General features: G+C 36.9%; 1 protein-coding gene across 3 annotated transcripts in view; it reads left to right on the top strand.

Moving 5' to 3' along the window:
• TTLL7 (tubulin tyrosine ligase like 7) overlaps window positions 1-13,911 on the top strand; it is a 97,654-nt gene that overhangs the window by 26,044 nt on the left and 57,699 nt on the right. For all 3 annotated transcript variants that reach the window (XM_060024294.1, XM_060024288.1, XM_060024281.1), the window contains exon 9: window positions 7,002-7,096. In XM_060024294.1, the coding sequence (XP_059880277.1) occupies window positions 7,002-7,096 (95 nt within the window). The remainder of the gene's footprint in view (window positions 1-7,001; window positions 7,097-13,911) is intronic.

Here is a 13,911-nt window from a genome sequence, read left to right as displayed (position 1 = left end):
GCAGCTGCCTTATGTATCGAGGTGCTCCTATGTTGGGTGCATATACATTTATAATTCTTATATCTTCTTCTTGGATTGATCCCTTGATCATTATGCAATGTCCTTGTCTCTTGTAATATTCTTTATTTTAAAGTCTATTTTATCTGATATGATTGTTGCTACTCCAGCTTTCTTTTGATTTCTATTTGCATGGAGTATCTTTTTCCATCCCATCACTTTCAGTCTGTATGTATCCCTAGGTCTGAAGTGGGTCTCTTGTAGATAGCATATATATGGGTCTTGTTTTTGTAACCATTCAGTGAGCCTGTGTCTTTTGGTTGGAGCATTTAATCCATTCATGTTTAAGGTAATTATCGATATGTATGTTCCTGTGAACATTTTCTTAATTGTTTTGGGTTTGTTTTTGTAGGTCCTTTTCTTCTCTTGTGTTTCCCAGTTAGAGAAGTTTCTTTAGCATTTGTTGTAGAGATGGTTTGGTGGTTTTGAATTCTCTTAGATTTTGCTTGTCTGTAAAGCTTTTGATATCTCCATCGAATCCGAATGAGATCCTTGCTGGGTAGACTAATCTTGGTTGTAGGTTTTTACCTTTCATCACTTTAAGTATATCATGCTAATCCCTTCTGGCTTGTAGAGTTTCTGCTTAGAAATCAGCTGTTAACCTTATGGGAGTTCCTTTGTATGTTATTTGTTGTTCCTCCCTTGCTGCTTTCAATAATTTTTCTTTGTTTTTAACTTTGGCTAATTTGATTTTATGTGTCTCGGCATGTTTCTCCTTGGGCTTATCCTCTATGGGATTCTCTGTGCTTCGTGGACTTGGGTGGCTATTTCCTTTCCCTTGTTAGGGAAGTTTTCGACTATAATCTCTTCAAATATTTTCTCTGGTCCTTTCTGTCTCTCTTCTCCTTCTGGGACCCCTACAATGCAAATGTTGTTGTGTTTAATGTTGTCCCAGAGGTCTCTTAGGCTGTCTTCATTTCTTTTCATTCTTTTTTCTTTATTCTGTTCCGCAGCAGTGAATCCCTCCATTCTGTCTTCCATGTCACTTATCCATTCTTCTGCCTCAGTTATTCTGCTATTGATTCCTTCTAGTGTATTTTTCACTAAAGTTATTGTATTGTTCATCTTTGTTTGTTTGTTCTTTAATTCTTCTAGATCTTTGTTGAACATTTCTTGCCTCTTCTCGATCTTTGCCTCCATTCTTTTTCCGAGGTCCTGGATCATCTTCACTATCATTATTCTGAGTTCTTTTTCTGGAATGTTGTCTATCTCCACTTTATTTAGTTGTTTTTCTGGGGTTTTATCTTGTTCCTTCATCTGGACATAGCCCTCTGCCTTTTCATCTTTTCTGTCTTTCTGTGAATGTGGTTTTTGTTCCACAGGCTGCAGGATTGTAGTTCTTCTTGCTTCTGCTGTCTGCCCTCTGGTTGATGAGGCTTGTGCAAGTTTCCTGATGGGAGGGACTGGTGGTGGGTAGAGCTGACTGTTGCTCTGGTGGGCAGAGCTCAGCAAAACTTTAATCTGCCTGACTGCTGATGGGTGTGGCTGGGTTCCCTCCCTGTTTGTTGTTTGGCCTGAGGCAACCCAACACTGCAGCCTACCTGGGCTCTTTGGTGGGGCTAATGGCAGACTCTGGGAGGGCTCATGCCAAGGAGTACTTCCCAACCTTCTGCTGCCAGTGTCCTTGTTCCCACGGTGAGCCACAGCCACCACCCACCTCTGCAGGAGACCCTCCAACACTAGCAGGTAGGTCTGGTTCAGTCTCCCCTGGGGTCACTGCTCCTTCTCCTGGGTCCCGATATGCACACTACTTTGTGTGTGCCCTCCAAGAGTGGAGTCTCTGTTTCCCCCAGTCCTGTCGAAGTCCTGCAATCAAATCCTGCTAGCCTTCAAAGTCTGATTCTCTAGGAATTCCTCCTCCCATTGGTGGATCCGCAGGTTGGGCAGCCTGACGTGGGGTCAGAACCTTCACTCCAGTGGGTGGACTTCTGTGGCATAAGTGTTCGCCAGTCTGTGAGTCACCCACCAGCAGTTATGGGATTTGATTTTTTTGCGATTGCGCTCCTCCTGCCATCTCATTGTGGCTTCTCCTTTGTCTTTGGATGTGGGGTATCTTTTTTGGTGAGTTGCAGTGTCTTCCTGTTGATGATTGTCTAGCAGCTAGTTGTGATTCTGGTGTTCTCGCAAGAGGGAGTGAGAGCACATCCTTCTACTCTGCCATATTGGTTCAGGGCCCCTGTGATCCCTATTCTTGTGTACTAAAACAAATGTTTCTTACATGTGTACTTGGCACGGTTGTTTCATTAACTGAGCAGACAGAAGACTGAATAGAGTATGTGGGAGGAAGAGAATGAGCATTCGGGGAATAGAACAGTTCCGATAGTGGGCCAGTGTATTTAATCCTACTTTTCCCAAATTAGCACTGGGTGAATTTCTAGGTTAGGCATTTTGCATATACACATGGATCTGCTTTTACTGATTTGTTGTCTACTCTCTCCACTATTTTCTCAGCCTCACAGCTCTACCACTTCATGACTTCTGGTTGTTGTCTTTCCTCTCCGTGGGTGCCTAGGCTGCAGGACTGTAGCTCCCTGCCTTCAGTGTGTCTCCCCTTCAAACTCTCTAGGAGGAGAGAGGCTCCAATTAGTTCATTAATCAGTAGTTAATACTTCACACCCCAGGTGACATGAATTCTCCTTTAAGGCCATATTACGTGCCTGGGGCTCCCCTCATGTCTAGCCTGTGAACTGTGCCTTTGGGCTTGCTCCCAGACCCTGGTTTGGTCAGAGTCATCATTATTTTTCTTCCATTATAAAAGATCATTTGGAAAATATAGAATAATATAAAGGCAAAATAAAAATAATGTCTAAGATTTCTGTACCTTTTCAGTCATGTTTGTATTTATATTGTATACAGAAGAAACCTTGGAAGTCACACAGTACCACATCCAGCAATTCCCCTAAGCTCCCTGATCATAGAGTATGTGGCTCTGATCATCGAGCTCCATGGTCATAGATCACATGGCCACAGAATACTGTGTTTAGGAAACTTTGTCAGGAAAATAACACCTACCTAAACAGTGTTTACTAGATTAGTTACATTTTAAGGAAAATATTACTATAGAAGATATCATCAACAACTACCTGTCATTTTAAGCTGGTTATCTCTTTTTTTGTTAATGATTTAGAAGTTAGAAGTTACATCTGTAATATCAAGGTTTGCAAAAGCAAATTGAATGAGTGATAGGTGAGATCAAGACACTCAAAATATATTTTTAGGAAAGAACACTTTTCCAGTTTGAGGGCTACTGGTTTCATTTGTGTGTGTGTTGAATCTACTATGAGCAAATAATGTGTGTTATATTTCCAATCAAATACAGTTCTGTCAGGTATTCAAATTTTGCTCCTGCCTGGGTCCTAGAAATATGATAAATGTGAAGAATTTTGATTATCATTTTGCTTCCTCTGTTCCTTGGATATGAAAGCACTTGACTCTGGACTATGGCCCTTCACCTAAGGCCTAACATTTTCTTCCTTTTATTTTGCTGTTTTCCTCTTCTTACTTTCCTTTCCTGTTTTTACCTGTATTTTTTTTTTTTTTCCTGCCCCTGTTGCTTGTCTTTTAGCCTTGATGGAGTGGGAAGGAAGTGAAGGCAGTATGCATGAAGTAGAACTGAAAGGATAGCAAGGAATAATGATTTTATATATATTTTATTTACCTGTTTTTAAAAGCACTTGCCTAACTGGAGCTTACCATTAGCTTGGTAGATCCGAATTGACTAAATGGTTCTGTATTTTTTAAAGGCTCAGAAATACTATTGTTTACATTCATGTTTCTTTATACTTTATTTTCTCCATCATTTCCAGATCAATAAGAACCATTAAAAAACTCCACAATAACTTCATTTCATTTTCTATTCATTCTTTCATCATTTTCAGATCAATCATAACCATTTAAAAACTCCACAATAACCAACAGCTGTGGGTAATGAACATTTATTATATCAAAACAGTTTAAAGAATCTTATTTAGATCTTCCTTTGTATTTTCTCCCGGCTGCAATCATAGTACTTCTAATATACATTGGTTAAAAACCTTTTGGCGCCATCAAGTGGAATTAGGTGGAGAGTGCCTCTGAACATGTTAACTTTTAGTTGACTGGAATAATTGCAGGCAATGATTCGTAGTGGCAAATTGCAGAAATTTTCAATCATAGAAAACATTTTTAGGGAAAAACATGGAAATTGAGTGGAGTATAAATATAATGCTAATATTTTAAGTATCCTTGAATTAATTTCAACAAATCATTGGGCCAGATGGTGGAGATAGAAGAAAAATAAGGTTGTCCTGGTCTAGTGGGGACTCAGATATGTGTTTATGCTAGTATTTACAAGTATAAGTAGGGAATAAGGAGCCAGCACAAGCAGAGTGATTAATCTCTCTGTGTACATGTGTAAATTTGAGAGTTAAAAAAATGTCTTTGCAGAAGAGGGAACACCTGAGGAGTATTTAAGGTGGTAGAAAGTGGGGTAGGGGCTGGGGCTGGGAGAAGTTACTGGTCGGAGGAAACAGCACTAATTTAGGAGCACAGAATCTATTATGGAAACTTTTATGTGTGCATGAAATGATTGTGCTTATCTTGATAATAAAACTGTGATTTGGTTGGTTAATAAATAGTATTTATTAATTTAATTTGCTTTCTAATAATTTTCCTTTTTGCACGCATTTACAAGCTGCTGAGCTTTAAGACTCTAACACTTGTGGGTTTTGTTTGTTTTACAGTTGGGTTAGGAAATGAGAACCAAAAGAAGCCGTCCACATTATAGAATAGAACTTGGGCTGGAACCCTAATTTTCAGCGTTTCTTCTGTCAGCCATTTGTGGTTTTTCTTTTATTTTTTTCTTTACCTTTCTCATAAAACTTAAAGAAAAAATCCAAAATGTTAATTGAATTAAGTTTTTCTACCTTTCCATGTATTAGTTTATTTGATGTGTAGGTACATTTCTTGATAGACCAATTTCTCTTGCATGAGAGTAGAGTGAAGAATCTGAAATAGAAAAGAGAGAGGGTCTGAGATTATGTTGTACCAAGACTGTCTACCATCCTGGAGGAGGGATATGCTTGGCAGAATTCCAGACTGCAGTTTTAGAATGAAGCACTGAGGAATTCTATAAAGATAGATAACATTTCAGTAAACCACTTAATCATCAGTTCAAAAATGTTTTTTTTTAATAATCCTGTTACATGTAGTAGCAGAACTATCTTTGTTTTTCAAATTCCAGAGATTTGAATCAGTATTGAATGGTTGAAACTTTTTTCATATAAAAATATTACTTTACCCTTTCTCTGTACTTGTAAGAGGAAATACTTGGAGCTTTAAAGTAGTAGATTAATAAACTGCCTTTTTCAAATTTACCTGGAATAAATGGATGTTCTTGCAATTACCAAGCTGTTCTATTCCCGTTGAGACCACATCACACAGACAAGAATATGTTCATCACCTTCTATATCAGAAATCAGCAAAGGCATAATATAGTAAGGCATTTCTCTATTGAAAAAAATACAGTTTGCCATAATTCTATACAAGGAATACCAGGTAACTATCAAAATGATGACATGAAAGATTTTCACAATACATTATTAAGAGAAAACCTTGGATTATAAAGTAGTATATTTAGTATAGAGATATATTGGAAGGCAAATGAATATTATAAAATGTATACATAGCAAATATCTGGAGCACCATTTATCAAATGGTTAACAAGACACAAGGTAGTGGAATTGCAGGTGATCTTTCTGTTGTTTGTTTGGCTTCTGTTTCTAATTTTTCTGCAGTGATCTTGTGCCACATTTATAATTAGAGGCATTTGTATTCCTGGATGATTTCTTAAGTGTAATGTGGCATTTCCTTCAGCTGCCAGTTGTAAAATGCATGTTGTCAGTTATCTTGTCTTTTGTGCTGATGGTTTTGTATAAGATGACCCTCCTCTATGAGGAGTAGCATGCATGTTTTTTGAGATAGCCTGTGGAGTTAGTTGGTGGTCATGAAGCAAAGCTGTAGTTTTGAACTCAGCAGTGTTCTCACCAACTGAGTTAATTGAGTAAGTAATTTTCTTAAACATCTGCTATCCCAATTACATTTTCATAACAACAACAACAACAACAATAAAATCCAAAACAACAAAGACAAAAACAAACACTCCAGCTCTTGAAGTGGTAATATATTGTATACTAGATTTCAGGGTATATGTAGTTACTTCTTATTTTTCTTCTTAGTGAAATCTTAGAAATGATGTGGGAAAGAACAACCACAAATGGCTCAGTTATTCCCATGACTCCTTAAACAGTTAGAAAAGCTCATAGAGGTTAGTTTGCAGCTACCTTTAATGATATCCTCTGAGTAATTTCAATGAAATGAAATGAAAATTGATGAATTATTGTCTGACCCAGGAAGAAAGAAATACAATTTATTTTTCAGGCAACAATAGACATATTCATCCAGAAGATCTGAAAGCAGTGAAAAGAGGGCACTGATAATTTCAATATGGGAAATACATACATGAATATAATTATTACTATATTGGTAATATCCCTATTATTTTTTGTTCCATTTTTATTATTGTTATTGTTATTACTGGTCCTCCAACCTTTTTGTCTGGATGAGTCACTTTAACTTCCTAAAGTTAAGACCTAGAGTTCATGGAGTAATAGATTGGAGAGAGTGGAGAGGAGGGAGAAGGCAGATATGCTGACTGAACATCTGAAGCTAAGGCAGCAGGGGGAAGGGGCAGTGATGACAGTCAATTCCTTGCAACTCTTTGACTTAAGGTGTTGGGGAAGGGAGGAGTGGCAATGGTGACTGGGCCATCTACCATATAGTGCTTTGAGATTTATTGTAGAGTCCTTCTACTGGTTGGGGATCCCACATTAAATTAACAAATTTGTACTGCATATTGATTGACCTACCAACATTTGTTTACTTATTGTTTTCTTTGTAAATTTCAGATCAATCGAGCTCCAAGCTTTGGAACTGATCAGAAAATAGACTATGATGTAAAAAGGGGAGTGCTGCTAAATGCACTGAAGCTACTAAATATCAGGTAAAGTGTTTCCTCCATCTTCTGGAATTTTTGTCACCATATTTGGCATAGAACAATCATTTGTAAGTGGAATTGTCTTGTAATTTTAGTATTTTGTATTGTGAATTTCTTGATTCCATTCTTCAAACCCATTTAGTTTTCTTCTTTTTAAATATCTTTTCCTCTTCTCCTGAACTCAGCTTCTCCTTCTCCCCATATTATTTGAACCTACAGTAAATATGCTTAAATTGCATTGTTGGTATAATACAGACTATGGGGTGGAATTGGAGAATACCTTAGGCAACCTTCTGGACTGTTTTCCTCACCTCACAAGAAAAACCTAAAGCACAATGGTCACTCAGGGAGTTAAAAAACCTCAAAAATGCATTTCCAACCTTTCTGTCCAAAGGTCTTTCCACTGTATCATGCTGCCTGGGTAAACAGAGAAGAAAAGAGAAGCAGTTAAGTGAGAGTTAACCTTCCCATTGAACAGCATTAACAGGATTTCCTTCGTTTTTAAGGCTGAATAATATTCCATCTTATATATACCACATTTTTTATCCATCCATTGCAGAACATTTAGGTTGTTTCCATGTCTTAGATGTTGTGCATAATGCTGCAGTGAACATGGGAATGTGGGTATCTTTAGATCATATACCCACAGGGTATCTGTTGAATCCTGGTTCAACAGGATCAGTCAAATCCTGATTTCAACTTCTTTAAATATATACCCAGAACTGGGATTGCTGCATCAATAGAATATTATTAGTTTGGTTGAAGCATACATAATCATGAATGTCAAATGTTTGAAATCTTATTATGTGGTAAGCTTTGGCTCATTATGAAAAAAATTGTTAGAAGTTTAACTGAACTGCTTAATGAGGTAGTGAGTTGTCTGCTATTATAAGTGTTCAAATAGCATTTAGGATCACATCTTGGGTCACAAATCAAGCCTCAGTAAATTTAAGAAAATTGAAATCATATCAAGCATCTTTTCTGACCACAACATATGATATTAGAAATGAATTACAGGGGAAAAACAGTAAAAAACACAAACACATGGAGGCTAAACAATACGTTACTAAATAAGCAAGAGATCACGTAAGAAATCAAATAGGAAATCGAAAAATACCTAGAGACAAATGACAATGAAAACACGATGATCCAAAACCTATGGGATGCAGCAAAAGCAGTTCTAAGAGTGAAATTTATAGCTATACAAGCCTACCTTAAGAAATAAGAAAAATCTCAAGTAAACAATCTAACCTTACACCTAAAGGAACTAGAGAAAGAAGAACAAACAAAACCCAAAATTAGCAGAGGGAAAGAAATCATAAAGACCAGAGCAGAAATAAATGAAATAGGAACAAAGAAAACAATAGCAAAGATCAATAAAACTAAAATCTGGTTCTTTGAGAAGATAAACAAAACTGATAAACCATTAGCCAGACTCATGAAGAAAAAGAAGGAGAGGACTCAAATCAATAAAATTAGAAATGAAAAGGAGAAGTTACAACAGACACCGCAGAAATAAAAGCATCCTAAGAGACTACTACAAGCAACTCTGTGCCAATAAAATGGACAACATGGAAGAAATGGACAAATTCTTAGAAACGTATAACCTTCCAAGGCTGAACCAGGAAGAAACAGAAAATATGAACAGACCAATCACAAGTAATGAAATTGAAACTGTGATTAAAAATCTTCCAGCAAACAAAAGTCCAGGACCAGATGGCTTCACAGGTGAATCCTACCAAACATTTAGAGAAGAGCTAAAACCCATCCTTCTCAAACTCTTCCAAAAAACTGGGGAGGAAGGAACACTCCCGAACTCATTATTTGAGGCCACCATCACCCTGGTACCAAAACCAAAGATACTACAAAAAAAGAAAATTACAGACCAATATCACTGATGAATTTAGATGCAAAAATCCTCAACAAAATACTAGCAAACAGGGGCTTCCCTGGTGGCGCAGTGGTTGAGTCCGCCTGCCGATGCAGGGGATGCGGGTTCGTGCCCCGGTCCGGGAGGATCCCACATGCCGTGGAGCAGCTGGACCCGTGAGCCACGGCTGCTGATCCTGCGCATCCGGAGCCTGTGCTCCGCAACGGGAGAGGCCACAACAGTGAGAGGCCCGCGTACCGCAAAAAAAAAAAAAAAAAAATACCAGCAAACAGAATCCAACAACACATTAAAAGGATCATGCACCATGATCAAGTGAGATTTATCCCAGGGATGCGAGGATTTTTCAATATATGCAAATCAATCAATGTGATACACCATATTAACAAATTGAAGAATAAAAACCATATGATCATCTCAATAGATGCAGAAAAAGCTTTTGACAAAATTCAACACCCATTTATGATAAAAACTCTCCAGAAAGTGGGCATGGAGGGAACCTACCTCAACATAATAAAGGCTATATACGACAAAGCCACAGAAAACATCGTTCTCAGTGGTGAAACACTGAAAGCATTTCCTCTAAGATCAGGAACAAGACAAGGATGTCCACTCTCACCACTATTATTCAACATAGTTTTGGAAGTCCTAGCCACGGCAATCAGAGAAGAAAAATGAATAAAAGGAATCCAAATTGGAAAAGAAGTAAAACTGTCACTGTTTGCAGATGACATGATACTATACATAGAGAATCCTAAAGATGCCACCAGAAAGCTACTAGAGCTAATCAATGAATTTGGTAAAGTTGCAGGATACAAAATTAATGCACAGAAATCTCTTGTATTCCTATACACTATGATGAAAAATCTGAAAGAGAAATTATGGAAACACTCCCATTTACCATTGCAACAAAAAGAATAAAATACCTAGCAATAAACCTACCTAGGGAGACAAAAGACCTGTATGCAGAACACTATAAGACACTGATGAAAGAAATTAAAGATGATACCAACAGATGGAGAGATATACCATCTTCTTGGATTGGAAGAATCAAAATTGTGAAAATGACTATACTACCCAAAGCAATCTACAGATTCAATGCAATCCCTATCAAATTACCAATGGCATTTTTTACGGAACTAGAACAAAGTATCTTAAAATTTGTATGGAGAAACAAAAGACCCCAAATAGCCAAAGCAGTATTGAAGGAAAAAAACAGAGCAGGAGGAATCAGACTCCCTGACTTCAGACTATACTACAAAGCTATAGTAATCAAGACAATATGGTACTGGCACAAAAGCAGAAACATAGATCAATGGAACAAGATAGGAAGCCCAGAGGTAAACCCACACACCTGTGGTCAACTAATCTATGTCAAAGGAGGCAAAGATATACAATGGAGAAAAGACAGTTTCTTCAATAAGTGGTGCTGGGAAGACTGGGCAGCTACATGTAAAAGACTGTAATTAGAACACTCCCTAACACCATACACAAAAATAAACTCAAAATGGATTTGAGACCTAAATGTAAGACCGGACGCTATAAAACCCTTAGAGGAAAACTTTGGAAGAACACTCTTTGACATATATCACAGCAAGATCTGTTTTGATCCACCTCCTAGAGTAATGGAAATAAAAACAAAAATAAACAAATGGGACCTAATGAAACTTAAAAGCTTTTGCGCAGCAAAGGAAACCATAAACAAGACAAAAAGACAACCCTCAGAATGGGAGAAAATATTTGCAAATGAAGCAACAGACAAAGGATTAATCTCCAAAACATATAAACAGCTCATGCAGCTTAATATTAAAGAAACAAACAACCCAATCCAAAAATGGGAAGAAGACCTAAATAGACATTTCTGCCAAGAAGACATACAGATGGCCAAGAAGCACATGAAAAGCTGGTCAACGTCACTAATTATTAGAGAAATGCAAATCAAAACTATGATGAGGTATCACCTCACACCAGTTAGAATGGGTATCATCAGAAAATCTACAAACAACAAATGCTGGAGAGGGTGTGGAGAAAAGGGAACCCTCTTGCACTGTTGGTGGGAATGTAAATTGATACAGCCACTATGGAGAACAGTATGGAGGTTCCTTAAAAACCTAAAAATAGAATTACCATATGATCCAGCAATCCCACTACTGGGCATATACCCAGAGAAAACCATGATTCAAAAAGACACATGCACCCCAGTGTTTATTGCAGCACTATTTACAATAGCCAGGTCATGGAAGCAACCTAAATGCCCATCGACAGACGAATGGATAAAGATGTGGTACATATATACAATGGAATATTACTCAGCCATAAAAGGATTGAAATTTAGTCTTTTCTTGAGACGTGGATGCATCTAAAGACTCTCATACAGAGTAAAGTACGTCAGAAAGAGAAAAACAAATATCGTATATTAACGCATGTATGTGGAACCTAGAAAAATGGTACAGATGAACCGGTTTGTAGGGCAGAAGTTGAGACACAGATGTAGAGAACAAATGTATGGGCACCAAGGGGGGAAAACCGCGGTGGGGTGGGGATGGTGGTGTGCTGAATTGGGCAATTGGAATTGATATGTATACACTGATGTGTATAAAATTGATGACTAATAATAACCTGCAGTATAAAAAACAAACCAAACAAACAAAAAGAAACAACTAATACTAAACTTTCTTTGGGTTATTTGTATGGAAATATGTTAATATAAATGTTTCATACATTACATGAAATTTCTAAAAATCTTATACGTTCTAGTATAATGTTATAAGTCATAATTCTAGTTATTACTTTAAAATATATATCTCAGAAGTAACTAAATTTCCTTGTCAATTGCATTATTATGAACTTTCATCAAATCTTTAACCGTGGTCATTTTTAAGTCTTTTGTCATTTACAGACAGTTCTGGGTGTATTCTGATGCTTTTGCAAAAATGTTCTTATAAAAGGGTTTCATTTTCGAGGAATTCATGGAAAAGACTCTGACAAGTACAGGTTTCTGGTAACTGACTATACTGCTGAACTGAATGGATAAGCATTTTCAGAACTCTAATGGAAAACTGATGAATTCATAAAAGTGCTAACAGAAGATCAAGATAAAAAAAATAATTACATGGGACTGAGTGAACTGATGAGGATGATTATAATTTTTGTGACTTTCTGTTTGAATAAAAAAAAATCCCTCAAGAACTCAGAGGCAAAAAATATACAACTGAATTTTCACTGCAAAGTAAAGGAGCTGTTACAGTGGAGGATTACTGGACTGAATGTCAATATTGTGACATAGTATGAGTGTGTTTCATGTTTGGCAATTGCAATCATTGTTGCTTTCGTTGTGGTCATCCATTTACAATGCTTGGTGTCAGTTTATTTTATCTCTTGTAAAAATAAAATACAGTGTTTGTGTGCGAAAAAGAAAACAAAAAACAAATAGCATTTAAGGTATTAGATTAAAGGACCTCTGAGGTCATTTAAACTCAGGAATTTTATGATCTCAGTTGGTTCTAATTGTCATTTCAGGAACTCTAAAAGAGTTGTGGGATATTTCCAAGCAATTTATTTATTTGAAATGTTTTCAAGCATTTAGCAGATGCCTGATTGAGAAGTAGATTTATGTGGAAGGCATTATTAAAAAAAGATTGACATGTAAACTTGTTCAGAAATTTTCATATGGCCCCTTCTTTTGTATGATCAAGTTATGATTTGCCTAAACTCTACTGATATTTCAATTATTCTAAAGGAAATGAGGAGAAAGGAAAGAAATGTAGAATCGGAAAATTTTATTTAGCTTATACAAGTGTATCAAGTATTTTAGATTATTTAAGCAATATGCCTATACATTTTTTTGGCATATATATTGTTTAAGTAGTTCTGTCAAATGTATGACTTCCGCTTAATTTCTTAGACTCCTTTTCAAGTTTAGGGACTTCTAATTTCTCTCCTTGGCTATTTTATTGGATTCCTTCCTTCCTTCAGCACTAACCTTCACCCCGTTTTGCAGTGTCCACTCTGTTGATCTGCAAATCACTTAACAAGTATTTATTGAGTGCCCGCTACTATAGGGGTAGGTGCTGGGAGTTCAAAGTCTCCGTTTCTGGCTTGGATGACTTATTTGACAGTATACCATTTATTTAGATAGAGCTTTAAGGCAAGAAACAGGCTTAGAAGTGATGGGAGAAGGTAGAAATGAGAGATAATTCAGTCTTAAACATGTTGATTTTGAAGTGCTTTGAGACACCCAGGCAGAATTGTTAAGTGGGAGATTTGATATACAGGGCTCCAGGGGATAGAGACATCTATGTGATTGAAATCTGTATATAGATTGCTGTTGAATCCAGTGGATGAGAACATACAGTTGGAGTGTATATATTGAGAAGTAAAGTGGGGTAAGGGCAGAGCCTGAGTGATGCCAACATTTAAAGAGATATTTATAAACTCTAATATTCTGCTCAGATTGTTTCACACAATCAGATAAAGTTTAAACATTGCCTACAAAGTGTTTTTGATCTTTAGACACAAGACTTTTTTTGATCTGGCCCTTGCATATCTCGCCAATCTGATCACTTTTTGTTCTTCTCTTTTCCCTGACTTAGAATTAATTTTTCTAAGAACTCTCGTGCGATGCTGTTTCACATGTTCATGGTTTTGCGTGTATTCTTATTTAAATTTTCTCTTAGCTTTGTTCCTCTGGTGAATGTTGATTCATTTTTAAAAATCGTGGTAAAATATACTTAAACTTTACTATTGTAACCATTTTTAAGTCTGCAACTCAGTGGCGATAGGTACATTCACATTATTATGCAACCATTACCACCATCCTTCTCTGAACCTTTCTTCATTGTGCAAAACTGAAATTCTGTACCCATTAAACAACTCCCCATTTCCACCTGCCACAAGCCCCTGGCAGCCACCATTCCACTTTCTGTCTTTATGA

The sequence above is a fragment of the Delphinus delphis genome, chromosome 1 (assembly GCF_949987515.2).
Source record: "Delphinus delphis chromosome 1, mDelDel1.2, whole genome shotgun sequence".
NCBI classification, from domain to species: Eukaryota; Metazoa; Chordata; class Mammalia; order Artiodactyla; family Delphinidae; genus Delphinus; species Delphinus delphis.
The sequence above is the reverse complement of the archived record's forward strand: the minus strand, read 5'-3'. Positions and strand labels throughout refer to the sequence as shown.